This window comes from Chiloscyllium plagiosum, unplaced genomic scaffold (genome assembly GCF_037043375.1).
Source record: "Chiloscyllium plagiosum isolate Xiang-an unplaced genomic scaffold, Cpla_swu_hap1 HiC_scaffold_11, whole genome shotgun sequence".
Lineage (NCBI taxonomy): Eukaryota > Metazoa > Chordata > Chondrichthyes > Orectolobiformes > Hemiscylliidae > Chiloscyllium > Chiloscyllium plagiosum.
In genome coordinates, this window is record NW_028270149.1 from 84,104,433 (window position 1) to 84,125,240 (window position 20,808).

Here is a 20,808-nt window from a genome sequence, read left to right on the forward strand (position 1 = left end):
GTTACCTAGTATGGTGACAAAACTTATGAAAATGAACCTTCCAGCTCAGCGAGCAAACCTACGTCCAGAATCTCAACCTGAGCTACCAATCTTCTCAAAACTTGCTAATATTGTGTACAGTTCTGATCGCTTCATTATAGGAAGGATGTGGAAGCTTTAGAGAGGGTGCAGAGGATATTTACTAGGATGCTGCCTGGACTGGACGGCATATCTATGAAGAAAGGTTGAGGGAGCTAGGGCTTTTCTCATTGGAATGAAGAAGGATGAGAGGTGACTTGATAGAGGTACAAGATGATAAGACATATATAGAGTGGATAGCCAGAGACGTTTTCCCAGGGTGGATATGGCTATCATGAGGGGGTATAATTTTAAGGTGACTGGAAGAAGATATAGGGGAGATGCCAGAGGTAGGTTCTTTACACAGAGATTGGTGAGTACAAATACATTTAGAGACATTTAAGCGACTCTTGGATGATAGTAAAATGAAGGAGATGTAGGTTAGTCTGATCTCAGAGTAGAATAAAAAGTCAGCACAACATTGATGGCTGAAGGGCCTGTACTGTGCTGTACTGTTTTGTGTGCAGGTTAGGTGGATTGGCCATGCTAAACTGTCCATCGTGTTCAGGGATGTGTAGGCTAGGTGAATTTGTCATGGGAAATGCAGGCATAGGGTAGGAGGTGAGTCTAGTTTAGGTTTTCTCACAGGGTCACTGTGGACTCGATGAGCCAAATAGCCTGTTTCCACACTGTAGGGATTCTCTGATTTGCACTTGCAAAGAGCTGGCAGGGGTCTTATCAATTCATCTGTGCTGGCTAATGCTCGAGCATGTACTATCTGACCTTATGCCCCTGAGCACACACCATATGGTATCTAATACTCAAGCCCACATGCAATCTGCTTTTGGCATCACAGAACAGGCACTGAATGGCTTCTTTCTATGGTGTCGCCATTCTATAATTTGTGGGCTGGTGACAGTCAGTTGTTATAAAATAAAAAGTCTATTTGTTTGCTAGTGTCCTTTAGGAAAGTCAATTTGCCACCAAACCTGATTTCAAATGGTAAGTGACAACAGTCCCACATAACATGCAGTTGACTCAGTGCCTTTAGGGTCATGGTAGGTGAACAGTCATACCCTTTTCCCCAGAAAGTGAAACCAGGTGTAAAACTGGGTATTTTACATTTAACAGCAGTGAAAGTATTGATAGATGAAGAGATTTACTGAAACTTAAAGAGCACTATGACGGTTGTAGAAGTATCATCAGCCTTTCTGAACCGGGTTAAGAGTGTAACAACTGTGGAATAAATCATCACTAGATTGTCGATAGGGACATGAGAATGTTTGTCAGTGATCAGGATAAACTCATGATAAAGAGCAATGTCCCAACATTGCGTGTCTCTGGTCATGAGATATGAGAAGGCTTTCTTTGGGGGCTGGAGTGATGGTAGGTGACAGTCACTGTCCATCTTAGGTGTAATAGACCTTTCTTGTTTATGAATTACGTCTCTGTGTATTGTTTGAATTCAGATTGAGACAAGTCAAACAAGTGCTTGACTGACTTGAAAACTACGTTGAGTGAAGCCTGTCTAAGTGTAGAGTTTTTAAACTGCTATTTAAACTTTTAGGGGCACTCTTTAGCAGCAGCTGCAGTTTCTTGTCACACTCTCACCCCTAAATCAGAGAGTGGTGGGTTCAAGTCCCATGACAGAGACTTGAACCTACAATCTTAAACTGACTCTACCGTGCACTACTGGGGGAGTACAGCTTTGTCAGACATGACCACTTTCAGATGAAGCATTGGATTATGGGTCAGTCTGCTATCTAAGATTGAACTAAAAGATTCCATCGTTGTTAAGTGTTTTCTTGGCATCCTAACTATTATTTCTCCATCAACCAATATTTTTTTGAAGCAATTACCTAGTCATTACTCCCACTGCTGTTTCTGGGAATTTGCTCTGTGTAAATTAGTTGCCTTACTTCCTTCTTTACAGCAGTGAGTGCACTTTACCATGACTCCATTGATTGTAATGTGCTTTGGGATGATCCTAGGATTGGGTCTGGCACTACAGGAGTAGGCCATTAGCTGCTCAAGCATTCCAACATTCAATAAAGTCATTACTGATCTGTGGCCTAAAAGCATATACCTGCTTTTGGTCCATATCCCTTAATAACTTTGATTTTTAAAATAAATTATCTATTTTAGATATAAATTTTTACAAATGATTCTCCACCCTCTACCAGTTGTGGAAGAGACTTCCAAATATCTACCACCCTTTAAGTGTAGAAGTGCTTCCTAACATCTCTACTGAATGGTCTGGCCCTAGTTTATCTTGATTTACCCTGTCTTTTCCTGTCAACGTCTTGAAGATTTTGATCAGTTCACCCCTTAACATTCTAAATTCTAGAGAAAACAGGTTAATTTGTATAATCTCTCCTCATAAATTTAACCCCTAAAGTCCAGGTATCATTCTTGTAAACCTATGTTATACTCTATCCAAAGCCAATGTATCCTTCCTAAAGTGTGATGCCCAGACCGGCTCACAGTACTCCAAGTGGGGTCTAACCAGGGTTTTGTATGACTGCAGCATAACTTCTGCATTCCAATACTTCAGATCTCTAAATATACAGCCCGGCATTCCATTAGCTATCTTCATTAATTTCTGCACCTTTTTGTGGTATTTTAAAGGTCTGTGCACCTGAATCCCCAAGTTTCATTCAAAATCTACAGTGTTTAATTTCATACTATGTATAAAGTATCCTGATCTATCCCTTTTCCATTCCAAAATGGATAACCTCACACTTGCTTTTATTGAACTCCACTTGCCGCAGTTTTGCCCATTCAACTATTCAATCAAGTTTCCTTCTGCAATTTTATGCTATCATCTACATAGCCATTCGGACTCAGCAAATTTGGATATCTGACTTTCTATGCCATTACTTAAGACATTAATAAATAATGTGTATTATTGTTGTGGGTCGGACCTGGCTGAGGGTTCTGTCAGCTATGATGGTGGGGAATCCTCAGTTGAAGGTGAATATTTCAGAGGCCCCTTGTCAAAGCTGGCATCATTGGAACAGATGCAACAGAGACTGATGAGCTGTGAGAATGGGATTGTAGTGGATATTGGAGTCCAATCTATCTCTGGAAATGGAAACAGAGATGTCAAGGAAGGGAAGGGAGGAATCAGAGATGGATGGGGTGAAGGGGCGAGTGAGGTGGAAATTGGAAGAGAAATTCTGAATGCGAGAGGGAGGTGGCACCAATATGCTAGAGAAACTTTGTTGGTGAAGAGGAGGTGGCTGGAACCCGCAAACTGGACATTCTGAAACTGGTGTAAAGTAACAGAGGAATTGCAGATGTAACCGTACCAGGAGAGAAAAAAATGAGTCGAGGTAGGAAGAGATGGGTTCCGTGGGGCAGGAGCAAGCAAAAACAAAGGGTCTTTGTTTTGGGAAGGATGTAGAAGTGGGGGTCTATGAGGGGGGACTGTCTGCTGTGGAGGGAGAGGAAGGGTGGAGGTTGGTGGGGGAAGATCTCCAGATGAAATGAGATTGGTGAGCATTGTGGATATACTGGCCTGGTATTCCATGGTGGTGTCATGGTCCAGGGGAGACAGGAGGAAGTTATTAACTTATTAATAAATGAATTAACTCAAAATTAATAATAAGCAGTAATTGTAATTTGAGATTATTATGAATAATAATTATAATAAATTAATTAAATCTAGCCCATTACTCATTACTTGTCCCCTTATTGTATCCAGACTATATTGTTGTGGGGAAACTATCCCAGACACGCTCCAGAAATTCACTACCTCTTAGACAGGTGCTTGTCTGTCTCTCTGATATTCGAGCTAAAATCCCCCTTTGACCTGACTCTGGCTTTGCTATACACTCGCCAAATTTCTGCATTTATGCAAGCTAGCATTTTCGAGCTGCTACCAGGAAATCTGTACTCAACATTGTTACAGTTTTAGATGCTTTATTGTTCCACCCATCTGCTCCACCTTTTCATCTTGGTTGATTTGTTTCTCAATCCCATTCTCCCTGGAACCCTTGATCCCCTTACTAATCTGGAACCTATCTATATCTGCCTTAAATATGCTCAATGACTTGACCTGCATACCCTTTTGTGGTAATGAGTTCCACAAATCAACCACCCTCTGGCTGAAGAAATTATTCCTCATTTCAGTAAAGATTGTCCCTTCACTCTGAGCCTGTGCCCTCGAGTCCTAGTTTCTCCCAGAGGAAACATTTTCTCCATGTCCACTCTATCCAGGCCTCTGAGTGTTCTGTAAGTTTCAATCAGATCCCCCTCATCCTTCTAAACTCCATTGAGTACAGACACAGAGTCCTCAACCACTCCTCGTATGTCTCGCACTTCATCCCCGGGATCATTCTTGTAAACCACCTCTGCACTCCCCTCCAATGCCAGCACATCCTTCCTTAGATTTAGGATCCAAACTGCTCTCAATATTCCAAATGTGGTCTGACCAGAGCCCTATACAGCCTCAGCAGTACATTTCTGCTCTTGTATTCTAAGCCTCTTGAAATGATTGTGAACATTGCATTTACCTTCTTAACTGCCAACTGAACCCGCATGTTAATCTTAAGAGAATCCCAAACTCGAGCTCCTAAGTCACTTTGTGCTTTTACCGAGTGGAATATAGCCTATGCTTCTATTCTTCCTACCAAGGTGCATAACCTCATACTTTCTCACATGGTATTCCATCTGTCATTTTTTCCCCACTCTCCTGTTCTATGTCCTTCTGCAGCGTCCTTGCTTCCTCAACACACTCTGATCCTCCCCCCGTCTTTGTGTTATCTGCAAACTTAACGGACAATGCCTCAGTTCCTTCATCGAGATCGTTAATATGTAGCATGAATAGTTGTGGTCCCAAAAATTACCCCTGCAGAGGTCCACAAATCACCGACTGCCATCCTGAAAAAGACCCCTTCTCTCTGCCTTCTGCCTGTCAGCCAATCCTCTATCCATGTCAATACCTTCCCCTAACACCATGGGCTCTTATCTTATTTCGCAGCCTCCTGTGTGGCTCCTTGGGTCTAAAGCCTTAATTGATGCTTTACCCTCATCATATCCTCCCTCCCCATTGAAGCACTTTTGTTTCTAATCAGTAAGGCTACTTGGCCACCTCTGCCATTTTCCCTGTCTGTCCTATAACCTTATAAGGGGAGGTGATGGCCTAGTGCTATTGTCACTGGACTGGCAATCTCGATACCCACAAAATGTTCTGGGGACCCAGTTTCAAATCCTGCCATGGCAGGTGGTGGAATGTGAATTCTGGAATTAAGAATCTACTGATGGCCATAAATCCATTGTCAATTGTTGGAAACACCCATCCGGTTCTCTAATATCGTCAAGGGAAGGAAACTACTATCCTTACCTGATCTGGCCGAAAAGTGACTCCAGACCCATAGCGATATGTTTGACTCTTAACTGTCCTCTGGGCAATAAATGCTGGCCTAGCCAGCAATGCCCTCATCTAATGAATGAAAGAATAACCTAGTATATTTAGTCTCCAATGCCAAAGAATCCTACAGCTGTGTTTCAATAATGACTACTATATCATGAAGTTGTCATAGAATCCCTACAGTGTGGGAACAGGCCATTCAGCCCATCGAGTCCTCACTGACCCTCTGAAGAGCATCCCACCCAGACCCACCCCTATCTTCCCTGTAACACTGCATTTTCTATGGCTAACCCACCTAGTTTGCACGTCCCTGGACGTTGTGGGCAATTTAGCATGGCCAATCCACCTAAACTGTACATCTTTGACTGTGGGAGGAAACCAGAGCACCCAGAGGAATCCCATGTAGACACAGGGAGAATATCTTTGTGGAGTTTGCACAGTCGCCCAAGGGTGGAATCGAACCCAGGTCCCTGGCAAATTGCATAATCTCCAATTTGAATTTGTGCCTGCAGTTCAATTAATTTATTGTTAATTTGTAAGTGCAAATTCTTTGTTTAATATGTCTGAAATGTTTTAAAATGCAGCATTGAAATATGTAAACTGAACATCAGGCATCCCTTCGAGTGACTGTAGAACTCAGTACATTTCTCCTCCCAAGTCAGTGCTTTTGCTGCTTTTAAAGTCATGGATTATTTTATTGTAATATTAATGTAGGCTTTGTTTTACCTTGGGAGGTAGTGATTTATATTATTGCCTATCATACTTATTAACAGTTGGTCTATACAATGCTGTCAATCCTCTGGTGTTTGGAGGAAGTTAATGAATTAAATCATAGATTCCCTACAGTGTGGAAACAGGCCCTTTGGCCCAACAAGTCCACCCCGACCCTGCGATGAGTAACCCACCCAGTCCCATTCCCCTACCCTATTACTCTACATTTACCCCTGACTCATGCACCTAACCTACACATCCCTGAAACACTATGGGCAATTTAGCATGGCCAGTTCACCTAACCTGCACATCTTGTGGGAGGAAACGGGGCACCCGGAGGAAACCCATACAGACACGGGGAGAATGTGCAAGCTCCACACATGCAGATGCCCGAGGCTGGAATCGAACCGGGGTCCTTGGCACTGTGAGTGCTAACCACTGAGCCACTATGCCACCCCCTGTTATGATTACGGTTTTCTGAGGTGAACTTTCATTCCCTCAGTTAAGGAACATGCCCATAACGCTGACAGAGGGTACTAAGTATTGTGTAGATATTCAACAAGTTCTGAATAAGATTAGAAGCAAAGTACTTTGGATGCTGGAGATCTGAAACAAAAACCAAGTGCTCCAGAAACTCTTCATCTGTGGAGACAGAAACAGTTCATTTTTGATTCCAACATAACCTAATTCTGAAGAAATTTCATTGGATTTGCAAATTTCACTGTTTTGCTCTCTACAAATGCTGAATAGAATTGCACTTTTTTCTGTTATTTTTCACTCTGTGTCACTCTGGATTGCTAAAAAGGGATATGATTTGCTTTATTTTAATTGTGTGAGTACATCACCATATACAGTGTCAGATCGAACTTTTATGTCCAGAGTAGCGCTGAAGTCCTTATTAAATCTTAATCAGATTGGCTCAGTTCTGCTGGACCGATCGGCAATGTTTACACAGCTCAAATGTGACGGTAACGTCTTGTTTTCTTATATTGCATTGGTATTGGACAGTATGTTTTGGAACTTTTAAAATCAGAGTCCAGCTGTCAGAAGGTGATTTGGAATTTGCAGTCTTATTAATGTTGTCACATACGGTGACAGGGAGTCCAAATGGTGCCAACCTTTGTGATCAGGTTTTTTTTTGTATCTTGTTTAGTTGGTTATGCTTGGCAGCCATTAATGAAAGATGGAAGAGTGGTGACATCTGAGCAACATTTGCCCGTGTCGTCTAACCTTCCTCCTGGATACCTGGGCCACCATGATTCAGACAACAAGAAGGTGAGGTGTGCAGTAAGGAGCATATGTGAGTGTTCCCTCCATCATTGCAGTAATTGTTGGTGTATCTGTTAGTTTGAGTATGGAATGTGGAGATGTTCACTTAACAATACTACTTTTGTATGATGCAAAGAATTTACAATGGGTCTCAAGTTTCCCTCTATTTAATGACCTGTGTCATTGAATGGAGGAAAAAAGTTCCTCCTTTATTTAATCCCAGTCGGCAGTAGGGAATCCTATCACTGGTTGATATGATCTGTGCCATGGTCTGAGACTTTTGTCCTCATTCGCACTTTGGGCCATCTCTCACCCTGAAGTATTGGAGCAGATGGGGCAGCATGGTGGCTCAGTGGTCAGCGCTGCTCCCTCACAGCGCCAGGGACCCGGGTTTGATTCCAGCCTCGGGTGACTGCCTGTGAGGAGTTTGCACATTCCCCCTGTGTCCGTGTGGGTTTCCTCCGGGTGCTCCAATTTCCTCCCACAGTTCGAAGATGTGCAGGTTAAGTGAACTGGCCATGCTAAGTTGTCCATGGTGCCCAGGAGCATGTAGGCTAGGTGCATTAGTCAGGGGTAAATGTAGTGTAATGATTCTGGGTAGGATACCCTTCGGAGAGTCAGTGTGGATTTGTTGGGCCGAAGGGCCTGTTTCCACACTATAGGAATTCTATAATTCTATAATGGCTGGGTTGTCCATCTCTGTGTGGATTAGGTTGAATAATGCCCATTGCCCTAAGGTGACAGTGATTTCAGCTCTTTGCTTGTTGATATGTTTACACCTATCTAGATTGTGGGTGGATACCAGTTTTACGGCACTAAAATGCTGTCACCCTGAAAGGCTAGTGTGAATTTAATGGCTCTCCTGCTGGGGTTTTGAAATTGTCATGAAAGTCAATGCTCCTTGTGATGTTTTCGATTTCCTGGAACACAATACTAGTGTAGGGAAAAGTAAGGTCTGCAGATGCTGGAGATCAGAGTCAAAACGTGTGATGCTAGAAAAGCACAGCCGGTCAGGCAGCATCCAAGGAGCAGGAGAATCGATGTTTCAGGCATAAGTCCTTCATCAGGAATGGGGGGGGGGGAGCGCCTAAAGTGCTGAGAGATAAATGGGAGGGGTCTGGGGCTGGGGCTGGGGGGAAGGGAGCTAGGAATGCGATAGGTGGATGAAGGTGGGAGATGATGGTGATAGGTTGGAGCTCATAGGTAGGAAGGAAGATGGACAGGTAGGACATTTCAAGAGGGCGATGTCGAGTTGGAGGGTTAGATCTGGGTGAGGTGGGGGAAAGTAAGATGGGGACACTGGTGAAATTCTAGCCACCTGATAACTGGAGGACACTCATCTTCCACCTTGGGACACTCCAACCACATGGCATCAATACCGATTTCACCAGTTTCCACCTCTCCCCTCCTCCCACGTTATCTCAGATCCAACCCTCCAACTCAGTACAGTCCTCCTGAACTGTCCTACCTTCCCACCTATCTTCCTTCCCACCAATCCGCTCCACCCTCCTCTCCAACCTATCGCCATCACCCCACGCATTCATCTACTTATTGCATTCCCAGTTACCTCCCCCCCCCCCCCCCCATTTATCTCTCAGCCCCCTTGGGCATCTCCCCACATTCCTGATGAAGAGCATATGCTCGAAACGTCAACTCTCCTGCTCCTCAGATGCTGCCTGACCGGCCGTGCTTTTCCAGCGCCACACGTTTTGGCACAATAGTGGTGTGATGATTGGCAACATGGAGCAACACTGTGGCCTACCGTTTGGAGTGAACTTGAATGTACTATTGTAACAGTGTTCAGCTATATGACCTTAGGGCAGTGCAGTATGCAATAGCAGGGTTGACTTTGTTGGGCTCCAACTCCCTCTGGTTCTCCTTTTTAATAGCTAGAGTAAACACCAACAAGTTCCCACATGCCTGTTTGAAATGTTCTTTATGCTTACGTGCAAAATGAAAGCCTCCAAGGCAAGAATTAACAGGTCATTCAAGGGTAACCGAAAGCTACAAAGTTTTCGGGGACGCGTTTCAGTAAATTAGACTTGAAACTCTTGAAGCTTCTTCACACTTCTCCTGCACAACATTAATAATGGCACATCGATGGCCATGCTGCCAAGTTCAAAGAGCAAGCATCTTGAGAGGAGATATGGAGCTGAGGAGATTTATGCATGTGGATTCGAAAGTTAGCATTGGGGTTAGAGAGCCCGCATAATTGTTGAAGATGAGTGAGTGACTGGCAAGCAGCAGATTGCCGAAGTATAGGAGATCTTGGTATAATCATATCTGTAAGAGAAGTGGAGGGTTAAAATGCGCAAAGGTTGAGTCGTATTGCAGAAGGAAATAACTGGTCTCGCAATGGAATTTAAAACTGGTCAAATACTTCAGGCATGACAATGGGGGGCAATAACAGAAGAAGTAGACTCAAAAAAAAACAGCACAGGTACACATCCTTTAGCCCTTCAACCCTGCATTGACACATTTTGCCCTTCCATACCAAAACTGTTCTCACTTACAGGATCTATATCCCTCTATTCCTTTCCTATTTATGTATTTATCCAGGAGCTTCTTGAATGTTGCTATTGTGTCTGTTTCCACCACCACCTCTGACAGCACGTCCCAGGCACTCACCACCCTTTGTGTGAAAAACCTTCCTCGCACATCTCTTTTAAACTCCCAGGTAGAAGTGGGTACTGCAGATGCTAGAGATCCGAGTCAAGATCAGTGTGGTGCTGGAAAAGCACAGCAGGTCAGGCAGCATCTGAGGAGCAGGAAATTCGACATTTCGGGCAAAAGCCCTTCATCAGAAATGAGGCTGGGAGCCTCAGGGGTGGGAGGAGGGTGGGGCTCAGGAGAAGGTAGCTGAGAGTGCAATAGGTGGATGGAGGGTTGAAGGTGATAGGTCGGAGAGGAGTGTGGAGCGGATAGGTGGGGGAAGGAAGATTGGCAGGTAGGACAGGTCATGAGGATGGTGCTGAGCTGGAAGGTTGGAATAGGGGTAAGGTGGGGGGAGGGGAAATAAGGAAACTGGTGAGGTCCACATTGATGCCCTGGGGTTGAAGTGTTCCGAGGCGAAAGGTGAGGCGTTCTTCCTCCAGGCGTTGGGTGGTGAGGGTGTGGTGGTGGAGGAGGCCCAGGATCTGCATGTCCTTGGCAGAGTGGGAGGGGGAGTTGAAATGTTTGGCCACAGGGCAGTTGGGTTGATTGGTGCGGGTATCCTGGAGATGTTATCGGAAGCACTCTGCCAGAAGGCATCCCACCAATTCTCACAGCTATCTGGATTACACCTCCTCTACTGCTACCTCCTGCAAATATGCTATCCTGCAATCCCAATTCTTCCGCCTCCACCGTATCTGCTCCCAGGAGGACCAGTTCCACCACAGAACACACCAGATGGCCTCCTTCTTTAAAGACCGTAATTTCCACTCCCACATGGTCGAAGATGCCTTCCAACACATCTCATCCACGTCCCGTACCTCTGCCCTCAAACCCCACCCTTCCAACCGCAACAAAGACAGAAACCCCCCCCAGTTCTCACCTTCCACCCCACCAACCTCCGCATAAATCACATCAAGCACTGAAATTTCCGCCACTTCCAAATGGACCCCACCACCAGGGCTATTTCCCTCCCCACTCTTATCCGCTTTCCGCAAAGTCCATTCCCTCCGTGAGTCCTTCGTCAGGTCCACGTGCCCCAACAACCCACCCTCCTCTCCTGGTACCTTTCCCTGCCACCGCAGGAATTGCAAAACCTGCGCCCAAACCTCCCCCCGATCTCCCCCAAGACCCCAAAGGAGCCTTCCACATCCATCAAGGTTTGGCCTGCACTTCCACACATGTCATTTATTGTATACGTTGCTCCCAATGCAGTCTCCTCTACATTGGGGAGACCGGCCACCACCTCGCAGATCGCTTTAGGGAACATCTCCGGGACACCCGCACCAATCAACCCCATCGTCCTGTGGCTGAACATTTCAACTCCTCCTCACACTCTGCCGAGGACGTGTAAGTCCTGGGCCTCCTCCACCGCCACTCCCTAACCACCTAACGCCTGGAGGAAGTACACATCATCTTCTGCCTTGGGACCCTTCAACCCCATGGCATCAATGTGGATTTCAGTTTCTTCATTTTCCCCATCCCCCACCTTAACCCAGTTCCAACCTTCCAGCTCAGCACCACCCTCATGACCTGTCCCACCTGACAATCTTCCTTCCCACCTATCCGCTCCACACTCCTCTCTGACCTATCACCTTCACCCCCCACTCCATCCACCTATTGCACTCTTAGCTACCTTCTCCCCAGCTCCACCCACCCCCCCTCACTTATCTCTCCACCCCGAGGGTTGCAGTCTCATTCCTGATAAAGGGCTTTTGCCCGTAACGTCGATTTTCCTGCTCCTCAGATGGCTGCCTGACCTGCTGTTCTCTTTTAAACTCCCCCTGCACCTTGACCTTGTGTCCGCTAGTAATTGACTCCTCCACCCTGGGAAAAAGGTCTCCTATTTTCCATTCTATCCAGGCCATTCACAATCTTATAAACTTCTGTCAGGTTGCCCCTCAGCCTTCTGCACTCCAGTTAAATCAAACCCAGTCTATCCAACGTTTCTTAGAGGTATAGAGTAATACAGCATTGAAAAAAGTCCTTTGGCCCGTTCTGGTCCATGCTAACCATGGTGCCCAATCAGTTAGTTCCAATTACCCTCATTTGGTCCATATCCTTCTAAACCCTTCCCATCCATGTACCTAACCAAATGTTTTAAAAATGTTGCTACTGTACCTGCCTCAACCTACCTACTTTCTCTGGCAGTCCATTCCAATTACGCACACCACTCTCGTGAAGAAGTTGCCCCTCAGGTCCTTCCTAAATCTCTCCCCTTTCCCCTTAAATCTAGATTAGATTAGATTAGATTAGATTACATACAGTGTGGAAACAGGCCCTTCGGCCCAACAAGTCCACACCGCCCCGCCAAAGCGCAACCCACCCATACCCCTACATTTACCCCTTACCTAACACTACGGGCAATTTAGCATGGCCAATTCACCTGACCTGCACATCTTTGGACTGTGGGAGGAAACCGGAGCACCCGGAGGAAACCCACGCAGACACGGGGAGAACGTGCAAACTCCACACAGTCAGTCGCCTGAGGCGGGAATTGAACCCGGGTCTCTGGCGCTGTGAGGCAGCAGCGCTAACCACTGTGCCACCATGCCCTCTAGTTTTCAATTCACCATCCCTGGCAAAAAAGACGATATCATTCATCCTATGTATGCCCTCATGATTTTATATACCTCAATAAGGTCACCCCCTCATTCCCCCTCGTTCTAAGGAATAAAGTCCTATCCTGGTCAACCGCTCCCTATAACTCAGGCCTACTAGTCCTGGCAACATCCTCATAAATCTTCTTTGCACTCTTTCCAGTTTAACTATGTCTTTCCTATAATAGGGTGACCAAAACTGTCCGCAATATTCCAAGTCCATATAGACAATATTCACTGCCTACCCTCATCTATCCTCTTGGTTACCTCTTCAAAAAACTCTAAAAGATTTATTAGACATGAGTTACCATGCCAAATTCATGCTGAAAAAATGGCTAAAATCCTCCATACTAGACAACATCCTGGTAAACTTTTCTGTATTCTCTCCAAAGCATCCACATTCATCTTGTAGTGTGGTGACCAGAGCTGTATGTAATATTCCAAGTGTGGCCTAACTAAAGTTCTATAAAGTTGCAGTATAACTTGTCTATCCTTATACTCAATGCCCTTTCCAATGAAGGCAAACATGCCAATAGGCCTTTTTTTAACTGCCTTGTCTATCTGCACACCCAGATCCCTCTGCCTATCAATACTCCTAAAGATTCTGCCATGTTACTGCATAATTTCCATCTGTATTTGACCTTCCAAAAATGCATCACCTCCCATTTGTCCAGACTAAATGCCATCTGCCATTTTTCTGCTCATCTCTCTAGCTGATCTATATCCTACTGTATCCTCTGACAATTCACCTCACCATCTGCAACTCCACCAATTGTTGTATTACCTGCAAACTTATTAATTAGACCAGCCATATTTCTCTCCAAATCATTTATGCAGACTGAGGTACAGTGGGAGTCCTAGATAATGATGTTGCTCTTTCTGCTTCGAAGCGAGGGAGGTTGTTGCTGAACTGGGATTTGATAGTGAGGACAGAATGCTGGGTATCAAAGACTGGACATTTGATTGGTCTTTTCCAACTTGGAGTTATTCCTTTTCATTTAGTTTTGGTTTCTGAAAAGCCATGAAAATGGGTGAGAATAAAAGACGAGGCTACTATTTAGATTTCTGTCTGGAGTGTTATTGAACATTATTTATAAATCTGACAAACAGAAATTCAGAACACTGAATGAGTTGGTTCTGATAACATATCACAAGTTCTGGGGAGGACAAAGTCTTCAGTAAGATTGCTGTAAAAGGGAATGTAATATCATTTTATAATCTGTGAGAAGATAGTGCTGATTGGTTAGCAAGTGGACTATGATTGTTGGAATGCAGAATGCACCAGTTAACTGATGAAAGACAGTTAACTACTGAGCTTTATTTCAATTTAAACCAGGCAGGTTAACTCTGGTCAAGGTATTGCCCTGATATATTAACCGGTGAAAGGCTGTCATTTATTTCATTGAGTTGAAATAGATGGAATGTGTGTACATGCTCCTTCTGTCTGCAAAGAGGAATTTTATAGAGCTATCAAAAAAGAAAAGGACTGCTCAAAAAGTAATGCTGGCACAGAGAAGTGGGCACAAGTGTGGGGCAATTCATTTGTAACGGTTACAGGATACATACTGGATTAAAAAGCCACTCTAGGGTCATGCTCCATAAGGAAAAAAGAATATACTAGAAGATGAGAGGAACATGTATCAATGGGCATAAATGCCACACTGTGTACTACTTGTATACAATATGTAATCTGAGGTAACATTTCAGGTAACACACAGGGTGTGCTATATTTTAGGAGATGGTCTCTTTTGAATGCGCGATGAAACTAGCACCGGCTTTGTTCAAGTCAGTGTAAAAGACAGTTGGTGAAAAATGAAGAAACAGTCCTGGTCAATTTTCATCCTTCAACTGGTACGGGCAAGTCCAGGTCAACTGCCCCCTAACCACATTGTCCTTGCTGTATGCCAACTATGACGATGTAACAACCAACACCATTCTATCTTGCTCTTCCTGAGTGACTGTAGTGTTTTAAATTGAACTGTCATGATTGAGTTTATAAAAGCTTTTACTTCAGTAAATGGCCCAAAGTTCTCGATGATTACTACCTCCTAACTGCAATGCTCAAGTATTTTATCGGTGGCCTTAAAACATGAGGTCATGTTAGTCTTTAATCCCACTCCAGGTCCTTTTCCATGGAGTGTTCATGTTGCAAATTACTTTTTGTCGTTAAAGTTAGGTGTCTTTTGTTGACAGTGTCACAGTCATTACTGTGTCATGTGAAGGGAAAGAAAGATTGTATGATGAAATCAGCCAGGGTCATAACTGGGCCAGTTTCTATAAACCTCACTGTTCTTTGAGAGGACTGACATCCTGCCTTAATATTACTGTGAATCTGATCAATTGTGCAATTTAATGTGTTCAAAAGTAGTTCAAGTCTTTGTCATTCTCAGAAGCTGTCCTTTCCCAAACTGCACATCAGATGAACGAAACTATAAACACAAGATCTTTATCAGTTATTGCACTAACTCCTGATCTGAGATTTGGGCAGATCATTGAAAGAAGTAGCTGTCCAGAAGCATGCTTTTATATCTCGGGTAGTTGTATTGTAGCTTTGTTTATATTTTGCCCGAAAACATTTGGTGTTATGTCACAGTCTTGCATTCACATAACCTGCATTCAACATGGCTTTCAACCAAGGCTTGAGAATCATCCCAGTTAGTAGCTGTTGCAAGGTGACAGGGACACCGAGCCAGGAGCAGAGACTACAGCATGTGTCAGTTCAGATCTGATCCTAGTTGTGGTGCTATTAACTGTGTTGGTCAGAGCATGAATGAGGTATCTAACTGTAATCAGAAGGGTAGTGTAACTACTGTGTTTCAGCTGATGTGCTGCTCTGCTACATAATGGTATTCAGTCCCTGTCCCTGTTGCCTGTTGTGTTTTCTTATTCCCCCCCCCGGGCCCTGCTTGAGTTTATATCCTGCGATGTGGCTGTCCTTCAGCGTTGCTCTAGCAGTTCTGTGTTTGTATGTAGATATGGCCCAGGAGTGTCTGCGGGATGCTTACTCATTGTGGGGGTTGATGTTTAGATTAGATTAGATTACATTACAGTGTGGAAACAGGCCCTTCGGCCCAACAAGTCCACACCGACCCGCCGAAGCGCAACCCACCCATATCCCTGCATTCACCCCTTACCTAAGGCTACGGACAATTTAGCATGTCCAATTCACCTAACCTGCACATCTTTGGACTGTGGGAGGAAACCGGAGCACCCGGAGGAAACCCACGCAGACACTGGGAGAACGTGCAAACTCCACACAGTCAGTCGCCTGAGGCGGGAACTGAACCCGGGTCTCAGGCGCTGTGAGGCAGCAGTGCTAACCACTGTGCCACCGTGCCGCCCACTTCTGTGTAGCAATCTTGGCTGGAATAGCCTATGAGATCCATGGTTTATCAAAATATTAGATTAGATTAGATTACTTATAGTGTGGAAACAGGCCCTTCGGCCCAACAAGTCCACACCGACCCTCCGAAGAGCAACCCACCCAGACCCATTCCCCTACATTTACCCCTTCGCCTAACACTATGGGCAATTTAGCATGGCCAATTCACCTGACCTGCACATCTTTGGACTGTGGGAGGAAACCGGAGCACCCGGAGGAAACCCACGCAGTCACAGGGAGAATGTGCAAACTCCACACAGACAGTTGGCCGAAGTGGGAATTGAACCCGGATCTCTGGCGCTGTGAGGCAGCAGTGCTAACCACTGTGCCCCGTGCCACCCTGAAAGAAGTAGCTGTCCAGAAGCCTGCTTTTATACCTTGGGTAGTTTGTATTGTATATGAAGCTGACCATCATGATACAAACCTGCATACAGCTTTCAGATCAGTTTAATTGAAACATGGTACAGGGTGGGACAATTTGCTTTTGGTCAGTGCAGTATGTAAACATTATTGGGACCTAAATTCTTATGTTGGTGTTTTAATGGATGGCAGGGTTTATATAGATGGGCCATTGAATATTCCAGTTATCCAACAACCCTGATTGTCAGGAACTCAGATATTAACTTTGGGCTTCGTAAGTTTACTGTTTCTGTGTTCGCTACAGGAGTTACTAAGAAATGATCACGAGGACTCAGTTTACTTTTCTTCTGATCCAACAGTACTGGAGCTGTTTGTAGTAATTTTAACTCTTCCACTAAATCAGCCTCAGACAGTGTGTGTGCCAACCCTAATACTGTCCCTCTCCGGGTAATTAATACACTCAAGATTATCTTGGTGAATGACAGTCCTGTCCTAATGCTCTGGAGAGACTTAAACATTCAGAACTAAACCACATATTGAATTTACAGTAAGTAGTAAGAAGTAAATTTACAGCAGGTTAGAAAATGATGGTATTTGTTTGTCTTTTTTTTCTGTTGTCCTTGTTGAAGTGTCTCTGGCAAAATCTGACCTGCAAATTAAAAAGGCACACATTGAAGCCTCATTGTGGGGCCTGACAATGCAGTCTCCACTGAGAGTATAGTGGGACGACTGAGGAAGTGTGACATCGTGCTTGAGAAGGGACTTTAACACAGACACCATCTGTCACTATAGAGAAATATTAAAATAAGCCACAGCCCTATTAACAGAATAAATAAATTATCCTGCTGTCCTGCTGGGGGTCAACTATTTTCTGTTTCAAAAGGACTTGTTGAGATTTTCCTGAAGAATTTTGATTTCCTAGGTTCCTTGTTGGTTTTCAGGGCCTCCTTTACTCATTCTCATTAACTCCGTTATTAGGTGATGTGGTCATGTGGTAACATTGCTTTATTTATTTGGTTTCTTTGAGTTTCCGTCTTTGGATCGATAAGAAAGCAGAAATATTAAAGCCTACATGTAGCAAAGTTATCAACAAGATGTCAAGTGCTCATGTGCTCAGAAGCAGACTCACCAGGAACTTTTAAAAGGGATGCACTTTGAAGGGTAAAAATAGCAACATTATGGGCAAGAGCAGGGTCTGGAACTAACAAGATAATTCCTTCATGGTTTTGGTAAAGACATGATGGCCCAATCTCATGTGCACAGGAATTTATGAATTGGTTACATCTGGTCTAATTTTCTAGTAAATTTAAAATACAGCCACTTGGAGACCTTTTTCAGATAGGCAGCATCACCTTGCATCGACTTATATCTTTGACGATGTCAGTGAGATTCAGGGCATACACTTATACATTTAACTGTAATGGCAGGACATCTATCTTCTGTAAAGTCAATAACCTTCTATAAAATCGCTTTCATCAGAACAGATAGTATGAACAATGTTTTCACGTGAAGATTGTTCTTGAAATACCTCGTATGTGGCCAGAATACTGATTAACTGTTTTAGGTTGTAGTCTTCACAGATAAAGGGTGTAGGATGTAAATCATAGTGACAATCTCAACGATGTTTTAGTGTCCAAAGACATAATTCACTCACTTGAATGCTGCTGGGAATTCTGATTGAATATGGGATTGAGGGTTCTGAAGATGGGAGAAACCTCATGGTAACTGATGACTGTTAATCTCCATTATCACAGGCCTGAGGCCTACCACCACCTACTCGCTCTCCCTCACTCTCTATATTATGATGTGCATACTTTCCCGTATTCACTTTAGCTCCTTTGTTACCACAGATTCAACAACTCTTGTCAACAAGATAGCTTCATACTGGGGAGAAAATAAAAATGGAACTGATCTTCTCTCAGTTGTCTGCCTACCCTGATCCTGACCAATGAAGACACTCCTGATACTGGCAGCATCTATGGCTCTCTGACAGTTGCATCTAGCCTCATTACTGGGCCACTTCTTCCCTTGGCCTTTCTTTCTTTCCCTTGCACAACCTACTGGAGGGGTTGGATTTTTGATCATAAGTTTCCTAACTGATGATGGGGACTGTTCAGTATAATTGCTTCACCACTCCAATCACCATCATCAACTCTATCTCTCGAAGCTTGGTCAGCATGGAAGAGTTGGAGTCTGTGACTGGGGGATCTGCTCCTCACAGATTCTGTGTCCTCTATATATTGTGGGTGACTTCTCCCAACTTTTTTGCCATCTTTTTAGTTTTATTTATGGACTATTTTGAGACTCCTGATGTATTTTGAATTCTGCATTCTGGCTAATGTTCTTCCTTCAGTCATTACTACATCAGAACAGGTAGCATGAACAATGTTTTCACATCAAGATTGTTCTTTTCTAGTAGGATAATAGGGAAATCCCTGGTGATTACAGACCAGTCAGACTTATGTAAGTGGTCAGCAAAGTTTTGGAAAGAATTCTGAGGGATAGGATTTATGACTATTTGGAAAAGGATAATGTGATTAAAGGCAGTCAGTATGGCTTTGTGAGGGGCAGGTAATTCCTCACAAATCTTATTGAGTTCTTTGAGGAGGTGACAACACAGGTCGACGAAGGGGTCCCACAGGGCTCTGTTTTTGGGCCTCTGCTCTTTGTAGTTTTTATAAATGACTTGGATGAGGAGGTTGAGGGGTGGGTTAGTAAATTTGCAGATGACACAAAGGTTGAAGGTGCCGTTGATAGTATCAAGGGATATTGCAGGCTGCAGCGTGACATAGACAGGATGCAGAGCTGGGCTGAGAAATGGCAGATGGAGTTCAACCTGGATAAATGGGAAGTGATGCATTTTGGAAGATCGAACTCGAATGCTGAATATAGCATTAAAGACAGGATTCTTGGCAGTGTGGAGGAACAGGGGATCTTGGTGTTCAAGTACATAGATCCCTCAAAGTTGCCACCCAAGTGGATAGGGTTGTTAAGAAAGCATATGGTGTTTTGGCTTTCATTGACAGAGGGATGGAGTTTAAGAGCCGCGAGTTTTTGCTACAGCTCTACAAGTCCCTGGTGAGACCACACTTGGAATATTATGTTCAGGTCTGGTCGCCCTCTTTTAGGAAAGATACAGAGGCTTCGGAGAGTGTGCGAAGAAGGTTTACCAGGATGCTGACTGGACTGGAGGTCTTGGCTTATAAAGTGAGGTTGACTAAACTCGGACTTTTCTCTCTCGAGAAAAGGAGGAGGAGAGGTGACCTGATCGAGGCATGCAAGATAATGAGAGGCATGGATACAGTCAATAGTCAGAGACTTTTCCCCAGGACAGGATTGACTGGCACGAGAGGTTATAGTTTTAAAATATTAGGAGAAAGGTATAGAGGGCATGTCAGAGGAAGGTTCTTTACGCAGAGAGTTTTGCATGGATGGAATGAGTTGCCAGCGGTGGTGGTGGAAGCAGAATCATTAGGGACATTTAAGCGATTGCTGATCATGCACATGGACAGCAGTGAATTGAGGGGTGCATAGGTTAAGTTATTTTATTTTACATTAGGATTAATCCACAGCACAACATTGTGGGCCAAAGGGCCTGTTCTGTGCAGTACTTTTCTATGTTCTGTGTTCTAACATCATTGACGATATCTGTGCAAAATACGCCCACAGTAATAAAGCCTGCAATGACAAACTAACTCATTTTACTCCATGCACTTGGAATGTTCTGAGGTGCAATTTAAATACTGATCTTGTTATTTTTCTCTTTAATTCTATAGCACACAATTCCTGATTTTAAATGGGTAGATGGAGGAAAACCCTTATTGAAAGTTAAAAATCATTTGGTGTCCACCATTTGCACTGAGGTAAGTAGCCTCAATGGTAAAGTTAAATACACATTGACATATATATATACATTATATACAGTCATGTACTATTTAAGTAACAATATGTCTGGTTCATGTGGTTGCTATGTGTGAGTGTGTGTAATTTCTGTTTTGTACACAGGACCAGTACTTGAACAGTTTCTTCCACTATTGTCAGACAAGCCAGTCAGCATCACAGGAGATCGCTGGTGACCTTGTGAAATATCTGAAGGTAGCTCATTCTGTATATTCACTTTCTGTGGTGTAAATAGTTGATTGCAGTCAGTTCGAGATAAAACCAGTTTCAGGATGGGCTAATGTGTAACAGTGTGACTCAAAGCAAGGGAACACGTTGCTCATGGATGAGACACCTTCTACACTAGTTCTGAAATACAATGTCTCTTCCTCATGCAAATCTGTCTGAAGATGAAATAGTTTTAACCGAGGTTTAGCAGAGATGCCACATATTTTTGCTCCATTCAAGAAAGGGTCAGGTTCTAGTTTCAGGATATGAAAATACTTCTCTGTCAGAGCAAAACG

The 20,808-nt window shown here is 44.0% G+C and overlaps 1 protein-coding gene across 4 annotated transcripts in view; it reads left to right on the plus strand.

The window, feature by feature from the left end:
• The window catches only part of LOC122557068 (dedicator of cytokinesis protein 11), a 291,784-nt gene that overhangs the window by 126,784 nt on the left and 144,192 nt on the right, over positions 1-20,808 (plus strand). For all 4 annotated transcript variants that reach the window (XM_087992257.1, XM_043704343.2, XM_087992256.1 and 1 more), the window contains exons 21-23: positions 7,296-7,417; positions 20,182-20,268; positions 20,411-20,500. In XM_087992257.1, the coding sequence (XP_087848383.1) occupies positions 7,296-7,417; positions 20,182-20,268; positions 20,411-20,500 (299 nt within the window). The remainder of the gene's footprint in view (positions 1-7,295; positions 7,418-20,181; positions 20,269-20,410; positions 20,501-20,808) is intronic.